Here is a 26,098-nt window from a genome sequence, read left to right as displayed (position 1 = left end):
TCGTACGACTGGAAAACATCCTATCTTCCTGCGCTGTTACGCGCGTTAGACCTTGTGATATGCACAGATAAATGCTGCATGTGTCAGCCTACAAATATACCCTGCCACAAGAGAGCAGCTCAGGGTTCCTCAATAGTCCCTTTGTCCAAGATAACAACTATCCTGCTCAGTTCCCTCTCCTGTAGTGAACCCTGCTTACTGCGCACATCTGTAGCCTGATGTCCCATCTTTCAGTTGAGTGTGTTCAGTCTTCATTCTGCCCCGTTGGGACACCTCTTGCTTCGTATGTGTGGCTGTAGTACATGTACAGTGTATAGCCGTGGAGATTGTCATCATCTGAGCGGAAGGCTGGTCAACGAGGAACACAAGGTTGGTTTTAGGGCTCAAACGAGCACAATACTGTCGTACTAGAACATTCTTGACGCTAGGAAGACAAAGGAGTGAATGTTCAATAATATTACGTGATATCTGTACTGAATGCTACATTTGCGCGAGGTAGGGATTGTATTTTAGTCCATACCTAGTACTGATGGTGACAACCAATATAAGTTTCCTTCAAACGTTTACCCTTTTCATCCCCTCAAAATGGTATTGGTATAAATTTTGGTATTGATTGATTTGAATTCGGTATCTCCACAGGACAATGTACAACTTCGGAAGATCCGAATGACATAGATACATAAACATAAAAGTGGACTACGTGCTACAGCTGATCATTTTATCGCAGGTTGTGGGACTAAACTAAGTACCAGTATGCAAGTACACAAGAAAATACTCCATATACGCTGTGCATTGTCAGAGAGAGTAGTAGTAGACACACTAGAAAGAAGGAATCAAAACGTTTCCGCTGTAACTCGCCATGTCAGGCCTCTTTTACAAGCAAAAGAAACACAATAGATGACAAAAATTCTTCAGACTTTTCCCATTTGCGTCTTTCCCTCAAACCAGTGAAAATTGATGAAAATGCAATACAAATACACAAGGACTCAGATGAAAATCCCAAAACATCAAGGGAAATAATTATATGCAACCCAAAAAGCTAAAGCAATGTGTGATTAACACTACACACACCTGATAGGAATCAAAAGCGTTTCTGCTGTAACTCTGAATTGCAGTGCATTGAGTATTTGTTGTGCCTATTTTCCACCCCATCACCCAACTCACGCAATCATTTTCATATCACACTGTCAACCCGGATCATTGATTCGCGACATGATCCAAGCTTCCAGCCTATATCAATCTTATCTTCCGAAAATGGTAGTCAACTTGCAGTCTGATGATCGGTAAAGATACTCAGAGGTAGAGCAGAAACTCGTTTGATTCCTCTCAAGTGTGTGTACGTGTACTATGCTTTGTACCTTGGTGTATTGAGCACTGTTACGAGCCACAACAACTCTCTCCGAGTGTGATTAACACTATGTATTGGATTTAATATCACTCCAAAACTACAGCAACACCTGATACAGATTATAATACACTAGAGAAAAAGGAAAAAGGATCAAGGAACTACAGGGTACGCTGTCATGTCCACTAACAGCACCAGCCTAACTTTTAAGGGCGTAACTCGCAGTTCCTTGGTCCTTTTCCTTTTTCTATAACATTATCCTTGGCTCTCCATCCAAAAAACAATATCAGAACTATTTTAAACAAGACAAACAGCACCCATATATGCCCCTCCACAACAGCCAACTCTCAAAGTAACTATGCTGTAACTACTTGAAGTACGGAGAGCGGAGTCCTCAGGTTCGATAGACTGCTCAATGCGGAAGGAGAGCAGTAACACACGAGTCACAGAGTACCAAGCGTCTGGATTGTTGTCACTTTAAAATAGTTTCATGCCAGATGGCAATCTTCAGACAACTGATAACAGTGATGCACAGCTAGTATGGTAGTTATACAGTGGCATAGAAAGGAATCTGTGAAGGTTTGAGGTCTGGTGGGTGCAAAAGGTACTGGAGGGAAAATGTGCCAAACATCCATAGTCCGTGAGTGAGAAAAGAAAGATAAGCAAGGCTGTGTTAAAGAATGATAACGTGGCTTGCCTGCACTCACAATCATGCAGGTGCTAGATGCCGCACACTTTGGTAAGCGCTTCAAGTACTCTGCTGCACCGTACGTACAGTATCTGGCCATAATTATGGTGGCAAGACAAGAAAAATGTGAACCATCTTAGCAAATACAAACGGGATAATTCGATGCTTTTATTTTTGTCTTTCTGGTGCGTAGATGGGCTCGAGACCAAACCGAACGGGAATATCATCCCTTGTTCCATTAGTTTTGATCGTGGCATCTTGTGAAGCTACGGCGGTACCAACAGTGACGGAACCCAGCACGCGATCAACGCCTGCAGAACACGAGGACACCAGTTCAGCGACGATCTTCGTGTCATCTCCACTCACATCTGATGTTATCCCGGAAGGCCAGTGCGGTGAGACCCTGGAATATGCGTGTGGCAGTGTCAACGCAGCTCTATTGTCGGCTGGCTTGCAACATCGCACATGGATATCTCGCAGCTCTTCGTTTACATTCTCACTGGCGGGTCGTCCCGAACACGGCTGTGTTGTACCGATAGGTCAAGTTGTCGATGTGGAAAGGCATCATGCAGACCACAATATAACACTGCACGTTGAGTTCAGAGGCGACACCAGTCTCGGCTGCTCCCGTGTAGTATTAGAGTACAGCGTTGTGTCGCACCTCTCATTTCAAATCACCGGGGGTACATTCCGGCTGCTCGTAAGCTCGATACTGTTTCGGCCAAAATACTCGACAAAATTCGACATCAGCTCCTTCTCCGTGGTAGGTCTGAAGCTATTCAAGGCAAGAGTCGCCTCTGTGTCCATTGATAACTGTACGTTCGAGTTATCCCCTTCACGTCGAATACTGTCGGTCAATACGCGAATCTCCCCGAATGTCTCTTTGTCGGTCTCGATTCTCAACACATACGCCAAAGGCTACTTCAGCTCTGCCAACAGTTTTGTAAGCAACACAATCGGAATTGAAACCGATGTTTCTGTTGTCGATCAGACCTATGTAGAGATTCACAACTTCAATGCTTCCGACCTGGTCAGTACGGAACCCAGTTTTAACGTGATCAAAATCGAAATACCGAATGTTCGTCGACTCCTGTTCAACATGACGAACTGTTACTTTCTACGAATAAACGCGGACACTGCCGTATTTCTCGAACTTAAAGACGTAGGCGAGTTTATCTCTCCCGAAATGAATCCCAATTCAGTGAACGAAGTCGTCATCGACAGCACGATATTCGAGAACTGCAGTGTACGTCTTGCTCCTCTAGCTCTGGACGGGATCCAAAACACCTTGATAGCAAACACCAGCTTTCTGAACACGCTCTGCACCTCCGTACCTGTGAGTGGAGGCATTGCGTGGAAGTATACTCGCCTAACCCGACAACCGTCCAATGGCGGGTCAGCACCGATACTCAGAGTGGAAAACAGCACGTTTACGGGTGCACTGATAAGCAATGCCAATCCTCTCCCGAATATGGTATTTTTCGGATTTTCCCGCGGCAAAGCGTTCGCACTGGCTGTCCTGGAGATGTCCTCAAGTCGCGGAGATAACAGTGGGCAGCGCATGGACTTTCTGGATTGCCAGTTCGACATGACATCATCCCATAAACATGTAGGGTCAGCTGATTATCCCCTGTTTCACACTAAGAACTCAACTGTTCGCTTCCTGGGCAACACAATAATCCGGTAAGAATGACAAGACTTGTTGATATTTCCATGTGAGGGCTTTTGAAAGGTTGCATTTGGGGAATAATTATTCTTTAACCAGTCATTGTGTTCAAGTCGTGATGTGCTCCATGATCCAATCAATGTGAGATCACTGGTTTGAGTTCTTGTGCTGGGATAGTATTCCCCGGTTGCTGACGTCTTTGGTCTTGCCTGCATTCAAACTGGCGAGAGGGCTTGGAAATGCACCCGCAGATAAAACATTACCAAAATGTTCATCTTCCAGTGTGTACTTTTTGTGTTTTGTAACCTTCTTTCACACTTTAAAGTTAGATAAAGTGAAGTGAGCGAACAGTTTCAAAATGTGTTAGGTTCTGTTATGTTATGACGTAATGCCGTACAACTTTAGCTCTACTGTGTATGCACTATGCACGCATATCTTTGAAGGGCTTCTCTGTTGTTTACAGATTGTATCTTTTCAGTTTTTCTACTTCGTATATTCTAACCAATAAACTACTTGTCTCTTGTCTACCGAACCTAACAGGTTCATTACCGGTTTTCCCCCGTTGCAGCTGTACTTGCCGACAGCCTCAAACCATGTCCAATAGCTTCCTGCATGTCCACATTTTTCAGCATATGGGCGGGGGGGGGGGAGGGTGGACTAAGATGGAATGATCACGTGTACTTCCAAAATCACATTCTTCCAGCTCCAGTTTCTCGCGTTCAATGTATACGCATCATATACTTTCTTGGTTGGATGACGAAGCCCAAAACTCACCTTTCGGATTGAGACCATGATCGATACCAGGGCATGTGTACAGCCCACTCAAACTCAACATGAAAATGATCGAACATTGGTGTTAGATTAATGTATAAGCCGGCCATTAAAGGGTTTTAAGTGAACCGTTGCGCCTCGTAATCTATACTACTAGCTTCAAGTCAGTTACTCAACATTACTCTGCTCCATTTCTCTGGACGTTGCATTTCCAGGACTGCCACTGACGCCCTTCGCAGCCCTTTCTCCACGGACAACGGTACCTTCAAAATCATTGGTCGCCTCAGCCTCAACAGCAGCCCTCGATTTCTACGCAAACTGGAAGGCGGCAGCATATTCTTCAAACAGGTGAGGCATAGCGAAATGATTTGAAAGCACTCATCGATGCCCCGCTCGTCCCAATCGCCCAAATAATTATTATATTATGCGGAATTGTATACCGTATAACAAGCACAGTGTTGGAAGATTTCAAGGACGTGAACAGTTTCCTCAGAGACAAGAATACGATCTTACTTAGAAGAGGGACTCACTGCAGGCTCTTGAAAATTGAAAGCATGAAAAGCATAAAGGTATACTAGTGAAAACTTAAAAAAATCTTTAGACACATTTGTTACTGTTTCGTCCTTTGTGGACGGGACTCAAAAGCGCAGCACAGAGAAAGTGAGGATGAACCTGATAGCAATGAAAAATAATTTTCCAAACCCAGATTTAAATGAAGCCCAAACATACGTAGTTTTAAAAACTTTCGAAATGTTGTTTAAGAGCCTGATATGCGTCCCTCTTCTCAGTATAATCGTTGGAAGATTTTGAGCTGTTTCATATCTTTGGCGTACGACCACATTTGTGAAGAAAGCGATAACGGCATGTGAACAATGTAAGGTATTATGGAACGAACATGGCCAACATCATGTGCGGCATATCTTTATGCAGGGGTTGAGTGGAGGTGGAACTAACATGTCAGCCCTGAATAGTCATGTCGATAATGATAGTTGTACCACAGCCAAACTAATAGTACGAGTCAGTCAGGTCAGTGAAGTGCCAGGTCAAGTGGGGGCAGAAAAGGGCGAACTCCAGGTTGGGGAGCAAACACTTTCCTTGCTCCACTGATATGTAAAGATGTGACTATTTAGATAATCTCTCAACGTACATAATTAATGTTTGGTTTCGCTGTTGATCTTTATGAGAGCTGGTGTGGTTCTGTTCTTGATTTTGTCGATTGGTGGGATCATGTGTTGCGCCATCTTGCTCCTGTGATTTCTACGACGTCGCCAGCTTGATCAATTCCAATTCACAAAGAACGCACGGAATTCCATGAATAGTACGTCAATCCAATTGAAACTAAGTGTGAGAGTGGCTGATCAGTATTATGGGCCAACACAATGCCGAACAGGGACGAAGGAAAGCACAAAAAGTACTACAACGGTAAGTGGTATTCGCAGTACATGTATGAAAAACACAGGCAACCGTGATTATCTAGTTTCTCTTTTTAGCATCACGTGGCTATTCAAAGGGAGCTGACTAAGAACCCGATGGAGCAACGGCGGTTTAGGCTGGCTTCCATGTACGGAAGACCTGTGTCAAGGGCTGCACAGAGTGTATGTCAGTATGGAGAGTTTAAACACATAACCTTAAAGAGTACTAGTATTGGAGAAGTGAAGTGTGTCCTTTTTATGAGTATTATAGTATTGGAGATGAAGCCTTTAACAATATTTGAGTGCATGATGCGTGCAGTATGTTTTGGCAGGTGAGCTTTAGGCGCGGTTCATTATTCATTTTTCCGTCTTTCACTCTCCTTGTACACTCTCTCGGTGTCCCTTTCTTTTCCTTTCTCATTGGATCTATCTGTCTTTCCCTTTGTCTCTGTTTCTCTGCTTCTCTGTCTCTGTCTCTGTCTTTTGTGCTTCCTTCCTTTCTCTCGATCTACTATATCTGTATAATATTATCTCACTCTCGCTCTCCCTATCTCTATCTATGTCTTTCTGTATCTGTAGGGTAGCAAGAGAACAAGGATATCCACGGAGATGAGCCTGAACTGCTACTCGAAAGCTGATCCGTCGCTCACATTTGGCTATGGGCAGGCTGATGGACATGAAAAGGGACAATACGGCGACTGCCTGTGCAACGCGTATCAACGTGCCTTTTCCGAATCTGGCATTGACACTGTAGGGTGCAACAAGAGCGTACGAGCTGCGCAAGTGTGCGGAATTCGGAATACTACGATTCTAGTGACATCGGAGTTGGACAATGACCTCTCTCGTCTTATCGTCAGCAAACCGTCGTGGCTCATTTTCACTGGTGCCTCCAGCCAATGCGTGAAACGCACTGCGATGCACTGGCTGTTCTGGAAGACATCCTGTACCACTTCAGCATATCATTCCGGTGCGAACAGACAAATCATCAGGTATGTTTCAACTACTCGTTTTTCTCAGTTCTGGTATTCGCGCTTTGCCTTGCCGATATCCGCCTTGAGCGAACAAAATGTGGTTCACGCGGTTTTTTCATTCTTCTGCTGCATCACTTGGACGCCACCATATCATCAGTGATGCTTGTAATACTACCGTAGATTAGCTTGAGGGATTGAAAAGCCACAAAAGGTCTGAAAAACATTGACTGTCGCCACCTGGACAAGAGCAAAAGACATTCTTACTAGGCCAGAGCTTTGGTGTAGAGGTTGTCAACATTTCCGTCAGACTTGGAAACTCTTACACTAACATACTTCACGCATAATGTAACGTAGTACGCGCGAAGCTCCAACTTTCCAAATAAATCAATGAAAAACAGCGAAAACCTAAATCACCAGAGACCAGACCATGTTATAAAAGTAGATAGCGTTCTTTTAAAATACATAAAACTCTCCTCCTCCATGCGCTCTACAGCCGACCATTGCTACCCTCCTTAGCCATTACTTACACCAATAATGTCAAACAACGAAGGGGTCGCGGGTAAAACATTTCCTTCTGAAACTGAATATTGTAACAGCCAAATGGTATCTAAATAACCGACGAGGAGACAACAGTCGTAAAATAGCAATGAAAAATATCGATTGTGCACTCAAAACCATGTATAAACAATTAAAATGACATAATTCCAGAACGTTTTCGTATGACTATCATCAGTGGAACATCGTCACATAACAAGAATCACTAAAACAACCAGTTATATAGCTAGAATATGAAAAGAAGCGTGAGAATGCAGCACAGCTAGCGGTTATGCATAACGCGTGTAGTGTGAACCTTTGCAGTGTTTCTAAGAATGGTAGCAGTAGATGAATGTGGCAGCTGTTAGTGCGTGTGGACAAAACTGGTGAGTGCACTGGTGAGTGCAGTTGCAGGTGTTGGAAGCTGTATATATTCGCACACGTGACCCTGTTCTATGCAAGCAAAAAGAATGTTGTAGCACTCACACTTTTTAAATAGTACGCACTCACCAGTTTTGTCCACACGCACTCACAGCTGCCACATTCATCTACTGCAACCATTCTCAGATACACTGCAAAGGTTCACACTACACGCGTTATGCATAACCGCTAGCTGTGCTGCATTCTTACGCTTCTTTTCATATTCTAGCTATATAACTGGTTGTTTTACTGATTCTTATTATGTGACGATGTTCCACTGATGATAGTCACACGAAAAAGTTCTGGAATTGTTTCATTTTAATTGTTTATACATGGTTATGAGTAAACTTTTCTAAGCACTCGCAGACTCCATTGCAGCCATTCACACATTATAGGGTACCTCACTTCAAACTCTCCAACTACGGTCTCTTCGCTGCATATGTTCACTTCACTTCCAAAAAAAACAAATAATATTAGATATAAATTGAATGCACCAAATTTTCGGGCATGGCCCATCTTCAGGGTGAAAAAGAAAACCATTAATTTTAACTAAAGCTAACAAAAACTGAAACGAGTATATATGCTGTGTGGTGCGGTAGTGCTGGAAATCTTTGTATGTGTGAAGGGTAGCAGCAATGGTGAAGTGTGTTGGTAGAAAGGGAAGGAGCGAAAGAGACCAGTGGAGAGCTGTGTCTGTAAGTGTGAATATGTGTTAGTGCGATGTGAAGGGAAAGCACGAGAAGTTTGGTTACCAGCAGCAATGGTGAAGTGTGTTGGTAGAAAGTGAAGGAGCCAAGTGGAGAGCTGTGTCTGTAAGTGTGAATATGTGTTAGTGACATGGAGAATAGAATGCAAAGCATCAATGTAGTTGGGTCCATGGGTGTGAAGACAAAGATGACGACAACTATTTGCTAAGCACTATATAACCATATAACCAGCTAGCACACATAAACATCAAATATCAAATATTATCATAATATATTCGCAACATCACAGTCTACCACAATTTACAACACCAGCATCTAACACAATAATTTCACACTTCACAGTAGAACACACCCAGCAGAATGTCTCGCACACAGTCAGCTACCTCGACTTGTCTATCTCTGTGGCGAGTGGTGTTGTGCAGTGGGAGTTGTTCGTTAAGCCCAGTCATAGTGGTGTCTATCTATCGTACGAGTCTTCATTGCCATTGGGGGTGGTCGAAGCTCGAGTCGGAGACGATGGCTATGTTTCCGTGGAAGCCTCGCTTGTATCGTCGCTACACCGATGATTGTCTGGTAGTATGGTGTCATGGTCCTGTCAAGTTGATGGAGTTCGTGCAGTACTTGAGCAGCAGACACCCAGACATACGCTTCACAGTAGAACACACCCAGCAGAATGTCTCGTACACAGTCAGCTACCTCGACTTGTCTATCTCTGTGGCGAGTGGTGTTGTGCAGTGGGAGTTGTTCGTTAAGCCCAGTCATAGTGGTGTCCATCTATCGTACGAGTCTTCATTGCCATTGGGGGTGAAGCGTTCGGTTGCCCAGGAGCAGTTCCGGCGCGCAAATAGCAACGCGTCAACCGACAGGGGGAGGGAGCGGAGAGAGAAGAAGATCGAGCCATTACTACGAGACAACGACTACCCACAACACGCTATTCAAGCAGCCAAGCACCATGCAAGCACACCAAGACCATCATCCACCAGACAACGACAACAATCGTACACATCCATCATCAAACTGCCCTTCGTCAATGATCGTTTGGCACGTGATGTTCGTCGTACGGTGAGGTCTTTCAGTAAGGATGTGCGTGTGGTGTTCCAGTCCGGTCGGTCACTAAGGGACATGTTGGTATCGTCATCATTGTCCCGTCCTGAATGCCCGAAGGAAGTGTATAAGAAGAGAAGAGGGAGGGGGCGACCAGTTGAATGTCGTGCATGTGATGCTGGTATGGAGAGTGGTCAATGTTTGTCTCAGGATGTTATCTACTCGATGTTATGTGCACTTTGCGCCGAGGAGTACGTTGGCGAGACCGAGCGAACTGCAAGGAAGAGATTTGAGGAGCATTGCAGAGAGGCCAAAGCGCAAGCGCTGGAGACGCCATGGGGAGAACACTATGCAGAACACCACCCACAACAAGCAATCACATCTACACCCATCACCAACGCATCAATTCTCGCCAAGCAGTCTTCCCTTGTGAATCGTCGTATACGTGAAGCAATGTTCATTCGTGATAAACGCCCAAGTGTTAACAGGGATCGTGGCTGGAGACTGCTGGACACAGTGTGAAATTATTGTGTTAGATGCTGGTGTTGTAAATTGTGGTAGACTGTGATGTTGCGAATATATTATGATAATATTTGATATTTGATGTTTATGTGTGCTAGCTGGTTATATGGTTATATAGTGCTTAGCAAATAGTTGTCGTCATCTTTGTCTTCACACCCATGGACCCAACTACATTGATGCTTTGCATTCTATTCTCCATGTCACTAACACATATTCACACTTACAGACACAGCTCTCCACTTGGCTCCTTCACTTTCTACCAACACACTTAACCATTGCTGCTGGTAACCACACTTCTCGTGCTTTCCCTTCACATCGCACTAACACATATTCACACTTACAGACACAGCTCTCCACTGGTCTCTTTCGCTCCCTCCCTTTCTACCAACACACTTCACCATTGCTGCTACCCTTCACCCATACAAAGATTTCCAGCACTACCGCACCACACAGCATATATACTCGTTTCAGTTTTTGTTAGCTTTAGTTGAATGGTTTTCTTTTTCACCCTGAAGATGAGCCATGCCCGAAAATTTGGTGCATTCAATTTATATCTAATATTATTTGTTTTTTTGGAAGTGAAGTGAACATATGCAGCGAAGAGACCGTAGTTGGAGAGTTTGAAGTGAGGTACCCTATAATGGTTATGAGTGCACAATTGGTATTTTTCATTGCCAAATGGTACCGTTCACAGTTTTCTAGATAGCGTTCTTGTTAGAGAAAAAAAAGCTGACAAGCAATTTGCTTTCTGCTAACACACGGGAACCGTAGCGGACGAATATTTGAATTTTCTCTGAATTGTCTCCTGCTCTGATACACACTGTATGTCCTACTATCTACACTAAAAAAGATTCATTTCTAAAAATGGATTAAAGTGAACCAAATCTTTGGCTTTGGGAAACCCTCAGCCTTGATAATCAATCATGTTGCTTGCTTCCTGGCGGCAATACAAATTCGAAGGAGTTTCTTATTGCCCCGTCAGTCCTGTCCTAAGTAACGTGGTAGTCTCGAATACTTTTGCCATTGCCCCCTAATATTACATTTCTGATCTCTTCCTCGTCTCTCCATTGCTTCTGAAGATCGTTCTTGAACATTTCGGACGTGGCGCTGCGCCTGCTTGTGGAGACGATTCGTGCTGAGCGTGGGTCCATGACCAACATGGTGCTGGGTGGGCATCTACTCCTCTGGCCCTGGTCGCATTCTATTGGTCGTGCCTGGGACAGTACATATCATGCAGAGCATACGCAACCAACCGGAGACAAGCGCATTCGTCTAGCAGATGTGACGCTTCTGGTCGCGCCTGGAGAGAGCCTCTCCATACATTTGACAGCATTGGACGACGTCCTAAGCCGAGTGACTACCACACTGGTTGTAACAGTAAGTACAGCATACGGAGAAAGGGTCTGAAAACCTAGAGTAATTGAAGGATCCATCTCAGGCGATCTGCTACCTACCATGGCCCAAGGACTTCGCAGGAAGTCAAATCCCTGTTAAAGAAATAGGGCCCCGCAATATATAATTATGAATTGTTGCATGCAGAGCTTGCTCAAATTTCTTATGCGTGATGATAGTTTCCTTAACGGCCAGAAATAACTGTACACGTGGTCTGATCACATCATTAGAGAGGTTAAGTTACACGTTTTTGCCATTTTCAAAACGCGTTGCAAATGTCACGTTACGTGTTATTTTTAGAGCTTAAGTTACACATACGATGTGACGTGAAAATTTGCCTGGCAGGATTCAGGTTTACTAGGAGTTCGCACAAATATCAAATCTTCCAACAAACTCGATAAAACTCGGGAAACAACGGAAAATCACACAAAATTTATTTATTTATTTATTTATTTATTTCTGCACCTCGTGGCATGTCAAGACAGCCAATTGAGTTGAGGAGAGGGTGAGACCAACCACGGAAGAAGAGAAAAAAAGAAAATTAAGAGCACGTACACAAAGTGGGAAGGGATTAGCAACTTACAAAGCAATGGGATGCTCAGCGAGCTATGCAGCGGAAGTGGTGACTGTGACTTTGTTTACTGGGAGATACTGAAGTGCTGTCTGACGAGGGTACGGAATTTGGGCATATCTGGAGCTTGTCTAACACTGGGAGGCAGTTGGAGCCACGTGGAATAGGAGGAAAAGAAAGGGGAATTTACGAATAGGGTAGACCTAGCTAGGGGGAGACGAACGCAGCTTCGGGTGGTGCCACCTGAATTGAACCAATTAAGGGACTGTAAATGAGCAGGGTGCTGGTCAAGGAAAATTGAATGCGCCAGGGTGCACTTGGAAGCATCAAGGTAATGTTGCAGAGTGGTAGTGGATGCAGCAGCATACAAGTCTAGATTTGAGGTATAACGATCAGTACGGAATATGATTCGCAGTATACGGCGATGGAGAACTTCTAATTTACCTATGTGGGTTTTGTTAATGGTGGACCAGGCAGGGAAGCCGTACGTGAAGAGGGGAAGAATGTATGATTTATAAAAATTAATCCGGCAATTTTTGGGCAAATGGGACAAGTGACTTGACATTATGCCGACAGATCGGCATACTTTGGACGACACATGATCAGCATGGTGAGACCAGGAGAGGGCGGAATCTATGACAATGCCAAGGTGTTTATGGTGGGGCGCTACAGAGATAGGGTGACCGGGATCATCGGGAAAGTGGAAGATGGGCACTGGATCTGTGGGAGGGGGAAACAGGAGGAGCTCGGTTTTGGTCACATTTGGCTTAAGGTACCAAGTGCTCATCCAGGGAACAATGTCGTTGATACAGGTCTGAACTTTGGGGTACAGGGTGGCGTGAGATGGGGAGGAAGCAAGGACAGTGGTATCATCTGCAAACAAAGAAATATTGGGAATTGAATAGGGGAGGTCATTAACGTATGTGAGGAAGAGCAGGGGACCTAAAATGGAGCCCTGGGGCACTCCGGATGTCACAGACTCGGGGTCAGATAAGGTTCCATTTACTGTGACGCACTGGTTTCGGTCCAAGAGGTAGCTAGTTATCCAGGCGAGTAGGGAGCCGGAGACACCATGGGCACGAAGTTTGGCGATCAGGCCCTTGTGCCACACGGTGTCGAAGGCCTTGGAGAGGTCGAAGAAACAGATGCAGGAGACCTGCCGCTGGTCTTTTAGGGAGCAGAGGTCTTGGATTATGCGGGATAATTGCAGGGATGTGTTGTCCTTACGACGGAAGCCAGATTGTGCGGGGTGAAGAAGAGGGGAGATATGGTCGTACAAGCGGTCGTACACTATTCTCTCTAGCAGTTTGGAGACGCAGGACAGGAGGGAGATTGGTCGGTAATTAGACGGGTTGTTCTTGTCGCCTTTATTTTTGTACACTGGAATGACAGTGGCTAACTTCCATCGTGACGGGAATGTGCCGGAGGAGAGGGAAAGGTTAAAAAGAATGGAGAGTGGGCGGGCAATTGAGTAGCTCAGTTTCCTGAGGATCTCATTGGTGATCCTATCAGCTCCGGGGGATTTGTTCAGAGGCAGTCTTGCAATATACTTGTGAACAGTCGATGAGGTGATGATCAGGGAGTGCAATGTAGTTGCTGGTGGAGGTAGAGAGGAAATAGTGGGAATAGGAGCATCGGGGTCAACCTGTAAGCCAGCACTAACGAAGTGGCGGTTCAATAAGTTACCAATGGATGCCGGAGAGGTGCTTGTTCGACCATTGGGGCCCACCGTCTTCGAAGGTATAACCCGGGCGCTGGTAGGATTTCGCAGTTGACGAATGAGCACAGGGAGGGATGGGAGGCGAGGGTTTGTGGGAGATATCGTGGCACGGAGGTTGCGGATGTAGCAGCGATGGCAGGATCTGGAAAGGCATTTTACATAGTTACGTTGGTGTTTGTATTTGTTGAAATTTGTAGGGGATGGGTATTTCCGGTAGATGCTGTAGAGATCGCTCTTGACTTTAATAGCTGCTTTCAGTGACGGAGTCATCCAGGGGCAGGGTTTGTGGCGTGATTTCCGACGAGGAGGTGAGGATCTTCCTATATATAGGTCCAAGGCACCTTCAAGGATGTCAGTGAATGCGGAGACAGCCGTGTCGATGCAGTGGGAGGCAAGGACCTGAGACCAGGGTACAGCTGCGAGAAAAACATTCATGGCATTCCACATGTTATCCGTGGCACTCAGGACATTGTATTTTTGTGTAGATGGTGGGCTACGGCAGGTGCTGGCTGCTGTGGGGGAAGACTTTGAGGAGGAGAACTCAGCCAGCAGGACGGCATGGTCTGATGCGCCAAGAGGAGCCAGGTGTTGAATGTGGTTGAGTTGGTTAGGGATGTTGCTCGCGATAAGGTCTAGACAGCTGCCAAGTCCATTCGAGCGGAGGTGGGTGGGAAGGGTTACCGATTGGGTCAAATTATAGCATGAGAAGAGGTTGTCAAGACTCAGACCCTGTGCATCCGTTTGGTCAGTTGAGCACCAGCCGGAATACCTACAGTTGAAGTCGCCTGATATCACAAGGGCTTCGGGCTTCCTTTGTGTTGATTGCAGGGCTATTTGGAGGCGGTCGAGAAAAGTCGAGAAGTCATCCGTCGACGGGGAAGGAGCACGGTAGATACAGGCTACTGTTAGGTGGGTTGTTGGCAGGTCAGAAGGTGAGACAAGCTTATGTTCAGCGAGTGTAAGCCGAAGTGCTAGCGCTTCCAAGCCCGGTTGCTGAAAATCCGGTAGCTGATCAATGGAAGTGCACAGACCTTCACGAACTAAGATTAGAACTCCTCCATACCCCCTGTGTGGGTCACGGTTCTGTCTATTTTCTAAAACAGGTCGGTCTCGACGGAAGCATTCATAGTGTGGCACGTGGAAAGCTTGTGTGGGAGTTAGCCAGGTCTCTGTGATGCATACTACGCTGGGTGTGTGATCTTCACAGATTTGAATGAGTTCGCCAGACTTGTTTGCTATGGAGCGAGCATTAAGGACACAGATTGTAAGTCGGTGAGTAGCAGCATGTACAGAATGGGGGAAGAAAGGTGGGGCAAGAGCGTTGAGAGGCGCAGGGGTTGAAGTGGAAGAGGAGGGATAAAGGTTACGCATTGGAAGCTGGCTTCGTCACTTTGGGGCTGTCCGCAAAACGCCACTTGCGTACTGAGTGGCTGATGGCTTCGGGCCAGAAGGCTCTGTCTAGTACACGCTCTTCATGTTCTGCAGCCACAGTGACTCTGGCATACGATGTGCCAAGGTATTTGGACTCCATGACGGAGCAATTTAATACCTCCACGTCCCTCGCTTCGCACCAGTCTCTGATGGAGTGAGCGTTGCAACCGCTGTTGATGCTTCCAACGTAGAGCACAAGTTTGTTGATGGGCACCACCCCTGTCAGGACGCACGGATCAGCAGGTTCCGTGTTAGGTGATTCCTTCACGTACCGAGAGGTTATAGTAGCCCGCAGAGCTTTGGATACGCTGTCCGTGAATTTGTCCTGCCGTCCTTTTCGTCTATGGTTCACCTCTTTCCACGTGTTCTGTGTTGGCTCTGTACTACATATGCCAGTGACCCCTGCTTCACAGCATTGTGTGTCGGCTGCGTGGACTGTACAACTACAAGTATCACTGGTGCATGCAGCACACATTGGGCTTTGTTGGGCAGGCTGGGTCTGGGTACTACTTGGACTTGTACCTTGTGGTGTTGCAGCATGCTGGGTGCGTACGGTATTACTGTAGGACTTCGCAGCTGGAGGTCCCATGGCCACGTTTTGTTGGGATGTGTACGTGGGTACGGTGTGTGGTAAGGGGTCAGGGATGGAACACTTCTGTTGACGAAGCTCTACTACTTCACGCCTCAGCTCTTGGATTTCCAATTTCAGGGCCAACATTGTGCTGTCTCTATCTTCCCTCGACATAACAATCTCCTTGGACAAGGTTGAAACACATGATACAAGGCTAGACAATTGTTCCAACGTACCGTTTGGACTTGCTGGCTGCGGCAGCACTCCCACGCCCATCTTCCGGAGTTCTTTGACGAGTTCCGGGCGAGAAAGGCTTGAGGGTTGGTCTACTGATTTCCGCTCGCCCAGGTCAATTAGGTCCTTGAATCCCACCAGGGCTAGGTCTAGATTCTCATCAAGTGACATCGTAAGGTACGCAAAGGTTTGGTCACTGCTTAAGGGATGCTGTAGGAGTGCCGCTGAGGCTGATCCTCAGAGCACGAAAACCGCCAACCGTCCCCAAAAACTTCAAATGTTGATTTGACCACACCCAAATCGATCGGGATAACCAAGGGAAACTTCCAAAATTCCACGTCGCGAATTTTCGTGCGGGACAGTCAACTCACGTAAAACACGTCAAATTGTACGTGATTTTTGCTTAGTAACAGCCTCTTTTACTGGCAAAAGCAACACAATGATGAGAAACCAGGGTATGATAGGAAGATAATATTAATAATAGCACAGAGGTATGGAAAATATGTCACCGGAGTGGCGAGAGTTTTACACAAAAACACAACTGGTTTTAGATCCGGCTTTCAGCCACCCCCAGCTCCCGGAGCTCGTTAGCTGGACGATGGTATGCCGACCGACACCCACGGACACACATGACAGCGGACCGGAGCAGCGCGAAGACAGCCTGCAGTGTACATATGCTACATGGTGTGCATAGGGCATGCTGGAATCAGCCCTGGCAAGCAAGCCACAGAGGCGCTTAAGGAACCTTTCACAATCAAGGGAAGCAACCCCAGACGTTGACAACACCAGCGGGCTGAATGTGCTACGATCCACATTAGGGATTTGCTCTCCGTACTGTAGCTTCTTCTGGCGCTCGTGCTCAAGCAGCAGGGCATCCAGTGGTTGGGCCAAGTAGGACGCCGCATCAGGATGGAAGACGCGTATGTCAAAAAAAAGCATCCTGTGCTCGGGTCCAAAAGCCACGGGCACGGACATCAGCGCGGGCATCCTCGGCGGTGTTTGCCTATGCAGCCGTAAACACCTCTCCAGAGAGTGGGGCTAGCTGAGGCTCGATTGCTACTGCCTGGCAGACCTCCGTGAGTAGCTCCCCTACCATGTCACGGACTTCGTTATGGCGGATTGTAGGGAAGCCACCCCGGGGGCAACACATGGCATGAGCCGTGGAGAACAGAACTCCGCAGGCACACTTCGTGAAGACATCGTGGAGAGCCAGTCATACCGCAATGCAAGGCCGTCCCTGACCTCCTGCTTCGAGAGGTGGAACCCATGTTCCTTCAGAGGAAGAGTAGTGAGCCAAGAAGAGGGGCCTTTGCGGGACAGCTCATCCATACGACGGGCCAAGGGGGCGGTCCGCAGCTTCTCGGAGAGCAGCGAAAGCGGCAGCACTAACTTCCTTGGAGGACTTGGCAGCAGATGCTCTCTCACGTCGGGCTAGCTGATCCACAAAGTCGCATAAATGATGCTGCCACTCTCTATCGTGCTGGTGGATGATCTCGTCAACCTGGCTGCTCGTGATGACTTGTGAGTTTTTTGAATTTTTGACGTAAAAGTTCACGTACCTAAGAAATTTACGTGAAACTAAACTCTCTATTGTCGTATTCCTAGTGGCGCTGTTTGGTGTATGGCGTGCCATTATGCACGCACGCATGCCTACTGGCGGAGTAGAAGCACAGTTGATTGAGGCACATAGCAGCGGTTGAACCACGTCTTCCTTGCTTTTACTCTTAGTTGTTGCTTCGTATTTTAAAGGATTCTCCAAATTTTAAAGGACGCTTATCATGGAAGTCTCCTGATAAATATAGCAAGAAAAATGGGAAAATGGGAGAATGAAGAGGGGAAGATGAAGCATGTAATAGTCAACAACTATAATATTGGAGAAAGGCCCGGGGGCATGGTGAAGGAAAGGCCCAGGGGGAATGATGAAGGAAAGGCCCAGGGGGCATGATGAAGGCAAAAAAGTAGAATAAAAAAGCGACAAGCTTCAGACTCTTGACAGGAAATATTTCAAAGGCTGTGCAAGAACCGCGGAAAGCGGTGGATTGTTTGCTCGTAAAGAGCCTGAAAGCCGTTCTTCATTTTCTTACTACAATTGCATTTCCCCAGAAAACCATAACCGCGAACGAGGACTTTAGAATTTTGAAAGGTTTTGGAGAACTTCAAATTCTAATGATATATCCCGTAAGCGAACTGCATTAAAAAATATGCAAATGTCGACCCCACCAGGATCGAGTCCTGGTGAATTCGGCTCTTCCTCGATTCAATAAATCTGCTATGTTTACATATGTTTACATACAAAAATGTTGTTTCATTTGCATGGATCTTTATGCACAGGTCGTGTCCAATCACAGCCGGCTTCTCCGCTTCGGCATCGGTTCTACGTATGAGCTGATTGAGGATTTCCACTTCACAACTAATGCAGCCATCAGTGGTATCGCCCTGGGTGGAGCAGTTGGATCGGTTGGCTACTTGCAATTCACCATGGTTGACGAGCCAAGTACTCGCAGCTCCACAGGGGCGAAATTCTCCCTGCGACTTCCATTCCGCCTGCGCAATTGTCACCATGGATACCTGGGACCAGTGACGATAAAGGTTTGTGTTGTGCTATGTCACTAAGGGTGCAGAAAGGATGTGAGAGACTGGTGAACATAGCGACATTTAAAATATTGTAGGACGCATCACGCAGCTTCATAATTAAAAATTGGTTTATGAGCAACACTGGCTCACAATCAATCACTGCTTTTCACAAATTCATTTCAGAAAAAAATTCAATTCAACGTTTCGGTCATAAAATAACCATCATCAGGAATGCGCGACATTGTGTACCAAAACGTTGCGTAGAAATTGAGACGGGAAGTATAATAATAATACTCATAAAAAGGACACACTTCAGGCTCATTACAAACATCTTGAAAGTTTTTGTCTTCACAAGTATACTTTCAAGCCTTCTCATCAGGTGAAATACAGGCAAGGGAAAGGAACAGGAACAGTGGATTAAATACAGTAAGAAGGTGGTAAAACAGCGCAAAAAGAAAGAAAGAAAGAAAGAAGATAGCTAAAGTAAACAGCGAAAATTGCAATAATGACACAAAGGTGCAAATGCGAGAAAACTCAATAAGCGCGACATGTAGTGCGACAACAAGAGACAACCACTGGACATACATGTAACTAACGAGGTTTTGACGACCTACCTAACAGCCTAAGTGTGAATTTGATTTGTTTCTGCTTGCAAAGGTTGGGTTTCCTTGTGTGGATGTATACAGCTTCCAAAACATTCAGCAATCTAGCACTGCGTACACGCGACACAATCGAAAAACAATCATCCGAATACACAGCACGACAATCAGGATGCTCAAACAAATGACTAGCAATGGACGACTCATACTTATCAGAACTAACATCAGAACAATCAGCATGTGCGGTGGACACATCCGATTTCACATGGCTAGTCGAGTGGACCCTAGCCGTTGCCTCTGTCTGTGCTGGTTTACCGACCATTCACCGAATGACAACTCACCGAAAGACACTTCAACGAAAGACACTTCAACGAAAGACAAATCATCGAATGGACAATCCACCGACTGGACAATTCACCGAAAGACACTTCACAGAAAGACATTTCTCCGAATGGCTATATCACCGTCAAGACAGCTCACCGAAATTCTACTGTAAATAATTGTAAGGACTGGTCAGGCTAACTTCACTGGCGCTCAGTTTCGCCGGGCTGAAATGCTGGCACTGACATACTGGCGCTGGTTGCACGTAATGTGGCAAATGTAGTACGTGTACAGTCAGACGTCGCATAACCAGTGAGTGCATGTGCATGTGTCGGGTTTGCGTGCAAAATTGACTACATTTCCACGGTTAATTTGTGACCAAAATGGTAAGCACAAAAATACGCAAGCGATCTATGAGGAGCTACTGCAGGTGCTAATTGGCCACAAGGAGGCTTTGGAGCCAACCACCGTCGTTACCGACTTTGAATTGGCAGCTATCAAAGCCTTTAAGGTGAAGTTTCCGGATGTAGTGACGAGAGGATGCTCTTTTCACCTCTGCCAAAAAATCTATCGGCATGTGCAGGCGTATGGCCTTCAAGAACGGTAGGGCCAAAATCCTCAGTTCGCTGTGCAAATTCGGATGTTGCCAGCATTAGCGTTTGTGCCCACAGGCGATGTTTGGAGGACTTTCTGCCAGATGAGGCGGGGGCCCTTGAAGTCGTTGCCTACTTTGAGCAATATTACATCTGAACGCCAAGACGAAATCAGTGGACAACGACGGACGCCAATGTTTCCGATCCCCCTGTGGAACGTTTACGAATGTAGCCTTGGTGGAGAGGACAGGACTAACAACGCTCACGGAGGATGGCAAAGGAGATTCACCTCAGTTGTTTCGTGCCGCCACCCGACGATATGGAAAGTTATCGGCGACTTTGTCCAGGAACAAAGCTCAACTGAACGTGAGGGCGGGAGGCTGTTGGCTGGCTACGGTGCAGCGAAAAGAAAGAAGAAATACGCAAACTGTGACAGAAGGCTGAGAACCCTACTTCACTCATTCGAGGTACGACCACCTTTGAATTCCTCAGAGGAATTGCACACAACCTGACCTTCAACGTTGTGGAGTGATTAGCTGGAATTGCAACATTTTCGCTGCTTGTCTATTGTTCCTCATTGATCTGCTCACCTCTGTATATACATGTAAATTGAAACCGCCTCGATAGGCTTAATGGCCTCTGGGGAATCCTTGAAATATATTTAAAAATTCAAAATTCTCCCTCCTTCTTTATTTTTTCTTTCTTTCGGTGAAATGTCTGTTCGGCGAATTGGCCGCTCGGTGAACTGTCATTCTGTGAGTTGTGCATTCGGTGAAATGGGCATTCTGTGAACTGGGTATTCGGTGAGCTGTCGTTCGGTGAGCTGTCAGTCGGTGAACTGTCGCTCGGTGAATTGTCGTTCGGTGATATGTCGGGACACCGTCTGTGCTTTAGTCGCTGCCATCGCCGCCGTTGCCGATCTTGTCATTCTTCTGGTTGATGCGGTTCCTGTCACTGCCACGCACGTAGGTGTCTTGTCCGGTTGTTTTTCTGGTGGTCTAGTTAATTGTGAGGTGACGTTGCTTGGTGTTGATGCCGCTGCGTTGGACCATCTTGTACCAGGATGATTCTTTGCTGGACGTCCCCTCCGTGGTCGAGTGGACCGTGCGTGTTGTGGAATAAGGTGTAGCGGTGCGTGTTGTCGGATGCGTGCGTCCAGATGTTGAAGAGTCCTACCTACATATCGGCTCTCACATTGCCGACACTCGAAGTGATAAATCAACTTGGATAATTGGCCTGTAGGTAGGACGTCCTTCCTCACCGTGAAGTATAATAAAAAAAGGAAGTATAATAAATAACTATTATCTTTTTTTCTTGTTTCCAGGGTGACAAAATATCAACGTTCGTGTGCGGATGTGGGCAAGAAAGATACACGGGAATATCGCGCTGCGCTGCAGGGAGGCACACGTATTTCAAGAAAGGCGTTTGGGCTGGCAAAATTGCCTCTCCAGTAGCTGCAACAAACGAAGATTTTCACAACGTAGAACCGATTTCTTTACCTCTTGTATCTGGCAATGACTCGTTCGAGGCCTCAACTTTCTACGGGGAGAGCATCATCTATCCGTTTTCATCAATGGCATGCCAAAACGGACTGTGCAGTGACCGAGAATGGCTGTATGGCGTGAATAGTCCGTGCAAGTTTCACGGCACTGGTCCACTGTGTGGAGGCTGCCTTAATGGAACCTCATTGACAATAGCAGAATCGGTAAGATATTGCTGGTGTAAAATGTGCAGTGGGCGAGTATGGGCCTTTGTGGAAAAAGCCGTCTACACGTTTCAGTCATCACTACTCGTACTTGAAGTGAGCATCACGTGGTTTAACCTTAATTTGGACGTAACGGCAAGGTTACATTGAAACATACATTATACATGTACATGTATGGAATGGCAGAAGTGGAGGAGAATCAGCGACAGCTTGAGCTTCTTCTGCATGGTGCTCTGCCGTCGTGTAAAGCCTCGACGTTGTGCACGGTCACTGAGTGTGTAGGTCTTGTTGTGTCGTCATAGGGCTGTGTGGATTGCAAGAATCGAGGAGTACTCAATGTCTACCTTCACATATTTCTCACCATGCTACTCACGCTGCTGCTCTTTCTCGTCATGTTCTACTTCAACTTTGGCCTCTCACCGCTGCTGGAGAGCTGGCTCTTCTTTATTCAGGTAAGTAAGACCCCCTCCCCAACTTCGAGAAAGTATTGCAAAGTACAACAGTGGTAATGGAAATTCGGTGCTGCCATCTTACATCTGTCCGTCAATTGTCAGTACCAGTATCTTTCGCAGTGTCATGTTTTTTTGTTTTTGTTTTTTTTGTTTTTTTTCCAAAAAAACACACACCATTTGACGGCACAAAGCAGCAAGGCAGCGATGAGACATATGGAATGGCAGGAGTGGGGGAGAGGCAGGGGCAGCTTGACCGGCCATAGGGTCTCGGCTTCATTGCAACCCAAGCGCTCCACAAAAACAACAAATTACAGAGAATACGCAGGGGGGGGGGGGGTAGATAACTGGGGATTACGGGGAAAAGTATGCACAATAAAAAGTTATCAGAGAGTCAACGAAGTGAATAGAGGAGGGTCATGTGCTCTGGTCGGCTCATACGAAACACCTACATTGTATTACCAGATTACTACTGGTGGTAATGTTGGTGATTTGGCTTAAGATTAAGAGTCCCTTTTATTTATTTATTGTTTGGCTTGCTGTGTTTTTCGGCCTACAGACGTCATGGTATGTTTTCCCGAAGAGTAACCCTAGAGTATACGGCATCTTCTACTCCATACTGACGTTTGGCCTGGGTAATCTGTGCCCGTCTACGCGGCTCGACCGAATGCAGATTAGTGCTATTCTGCTCGTGCAGCCAATGACGCTTCTCCTCATCTTCGTGTCTCTGAGAGTTGCGCGCTCCTACAATCGCCTGGGCACGCTGATAGCTCGCCGTACACAACATACATATTTAGTGCGAGTTATGTACTTCGCATTCGTGTATAGTTATTTCCTTCTGTGTTTCACTGCAATCAACATGCTCTGGTGTGATAAACTCAATGGCCATCTTGTGTTGGTCATGGACGGATCGATTAGATGTTTTCAGGGCGATCATATCGGCTATGCTGTGGCCGCAATTCTCATCTTGACCGTCCTCGTACTGTTGCCGCCGTTCATCCTCGTGTTGCCCCAAGCACAGGGTAATGTGTATCTGAAGGGCTTCATCGACGAGGCGTCGCGCATATACGGCGACCGGTACCGGCGATGGGCCGCCGTCGGTCTCCTGCGCCGCTTGGCCATCGCGCTGGCAGGGTCTCTCCTAGGCGGGGATGGCGTCGTTCGTCTGCTTGTCATGGCGCTAGTTCTGCTGATACTGCTTGTGAGCTATCACCAAGCGAGGTAAGTTACAGAGAGGAGATAATTATCGTTTTTTGTCAAACGAGTCATCGCTTGCAGATATGAAAAGTCTGAATCGAGTTTTCGGCAGAAATTTGTCGGCACGAAAAGCCGCCCTGATCAATGAGAATGATATGACTGAAATGAAGTATTGATGCAGTGGGAACGAAACAAGTCGAAAAGGTGCAACCTATGCAGAATCGAGAAGCTTACTACACTCAACAATGCCACGAACCCGCAGAGCGTGAAACAAAGAAGCGAACTAGTGCCAAAATGCCACCACGATAACAAATATTACACAAAACAAAACTTCACACGTAGCGTGACGTAATAGAAAAAGTATTAGCAGCAGCCGCGAAAGGACAGTGCCCAACACAGTCCTGACAGGTTTTGGCATAATTATGTCAGTGCCAATACACTGTACTTTATCACTGATTTCTCACGATCTTGACTCGTTTGGCATACGTCAGTGCTAACATTTGACTTATCCCTTACCTCATCCATAAAGTCTGTGTGATACTGGCCTTCATTCGTGAGTCGCGTAGAATAATGCCAGTTCTTAAAGGTGCCAAGTATCACGCATGATCTTATTCATAACGATTAGTCTTAGGACTTAGTATCAGCAGTCTGTTGATTACAGTAGCGTGAAACTTTGAGTTATGACAAATACGAACTGGTTCTAACTCTCTTTTTCGTGTGAAACGCTTTTGCAATTTGTGCATTGAGCAATTTGATGACAATTGCTAAAATGACTCCCTTGTAAGTAAAATGAGAGTCATAAATATACTGCAGTACTCTCTGTCTCTATCTCTTTTCTTCCTCTCTCTGTCTCTATCTATCTATCTATTTATCTATCTACACAGAATGAAGAACGAGCAGTGGCTGGTCCGATCTCTAGAACAATTGTATCTATATATCTATAATTATCTCTTTCTCCCCCTCTCTCTCTCTCTCCCTCTCTTTCTCTCTCTCTCCCTCTCTCGCTCTATCTATCTCTTTCTCTCCCTCCCTCTCTCTCTTTCTCTCTCACTCTATCTCTCTCTCTATGTATCTATCCAAGTATCTATCTATCTATCTCTATCTCTATCTCTTTCTCTTTCTTTCCCTAACTCTCTCTCTCTCTTCCTCTCTCTGTATCTCTGTCTCTCTCTCTCTATCTCTCTTTCGTTCTCTCTCCATGAATCTATCTTTCTCTCTCTATCTCCCGCTTTCTGTCTGTCTCTCACCCTCACTCTCTCTCTCACTCACTCTCTCCCTCTTTCTCTCTCTCACTCTCTCTCTATCTATCTATCTATCTCTGCCTGTCTCTGTCTCTGCCTCTCTGTCCCTCTGTCTCTCTGTCTCCGTCTCTGTCTCTGCCTCTCTCTCTCTGTCTCCGCCTCTCTCTCTGTCTCTCTCTTTCTGTAAGGAGGAAAACTTTCTTCTGCCAGTTTCGGATATAAGAGGAGCAGTAGGCAGTAGGCAGGAGGCCTTCTTTCCCGATCTGATATCACTGGTTGAAGTGCCTCTTGGTTTTCTTGCGTGTGCGTTTCATTGCAGGCCGTTCGGTGACGGGACATTTGCCCGCTTATCGTATAACGGCTGGGAATTACTGCTCCTGCTTCTAGCCTTCTGCAACAGCATCCTGTACGTCGTAGCAGGTTTGTCAGCAGTGTATGAAGCAGCGATTGAAGTGGCTACTCTTTGCCTGTTTTACTTGCCAACGCTCGTGTTGCTCTTGGCATGTGCGCACCGTCAGTGTTGGTCACCGCAGGGAGGTTTCGGCCGCATCGAACACATCTCCCTTCGCAAGTGGTGGATGAGGAGAGCAGCGACATCTGCGGAACTGCAGGAGAGCGGACGTTCACCTCCACCCCTGAATGCTGCTGCGTACGATAACCTGATGGAGGAAATCAGGGAGCCGCTTATCGCCGACCAGATCATGCTGGATCAGAAAAACAAGAAGTGAAACAAGAGCTCTTTGTCTCCTACGCGTTTCTGTAATACAATGCATGCATGTCCACCAACACAGATTGTTTACAGCACACATGGTCCTTTTTGGTGCTGTAACTACGAACTGTCCCAAAACCTGTTTCTTGTCTATTCCTGTTTTTTGAGAGCAGTATGATGATTCAAGGTTTGGTTCTTGTTCGACGTGTTAATACTTGCAAGGTATTTTACGTTCTAGAAGCCGTGTATGTTCCTCTCCGTAATCCGGATCTATATCAAGTGAAGGAAAATGTCACACCACTCACTATTCCTGTAAACTACATGTACGGCTCACTCTTAGGGCGCGTTCAGACTGCCGTGAATGAGGTTAAACCGTGATTGGCGATAAACCGTGAAGGACATTAGAACTACCCATAAACTACCGTAACGTTACCGTTACGTAAGTTTTGAAGCTCTCACCGCGGCACTGAGAAGGGATTTTCAATATGTATTCAGCACATACGATTGTATATGAAACCCACCATCTACATGTATCTCTTTTTCACATCTAGACCGCTAGCGCTATCGTTCACATCCAGTAGTTATTGCCGTTGTTTTTGGCACATTAAACACCTCTTGCCCGAACGTATAAATCCTTAGGTTGTTTCCCCTTTCCATTTATTCACGCTATTCAACTGATGATTGTGACGAGAAAACGTTCTGAACACAGAA

The 26,098-nt window shown here is 46.2% G+C and overlaps 1 protein-coding gene across 1 annotated transcript; it reads left to right on the top strand.

Annotated features, from left to right (window-relative positions):
- LOC135827381 (uncharacterized) lies at nucleotides 1–26,098 on the top strand. The gene is made up of 11 exons (XM_065339881.1): nucleotides 1–369; nucleotides 2,227–3,716; nucleotides 4,686–4,818; nucleotides 5,743–5,892; nucleotides 6,462–6,871; nucleotides 11,160–11,457; nucleotides 18,331–18,588; nucleotides 21,411–21,791; nucleotides 22,094–22,243; nucleotides 22,800–23,461; nucleotides 24,998–26,098. The coding sequence occupies exons 1-11, from the start codon at nucleotides 286–288 to the stop codon at nucleotides 25,404–25,406; spliced, it is 4,425 nt and encodes a 1,474-aa protein (XP_065195953.1). The 5' UTR covers nucleotides 1–285; the 3' UTR covers nucleotides 25,407–26,098.

The sequence above is a fragment of the Sycon ciliatum genome, chromosome 11 (genome assembly GCF_964019385.1).
Source record: "Sycon ciliatum chromosome 11, ocSycCili1.1, whole genome shotgun sequence".
In the NCBI taxonomy this organism is placed as follows: Eukaryota; Metazoa; Porifera; class Calcarea; order Leucosolenida; family Sycettidae; genus Sycon; species Sycon ciliatum.
This window is presented reverse-complemented; position numbering and strand designations above follow the sequence as displayed.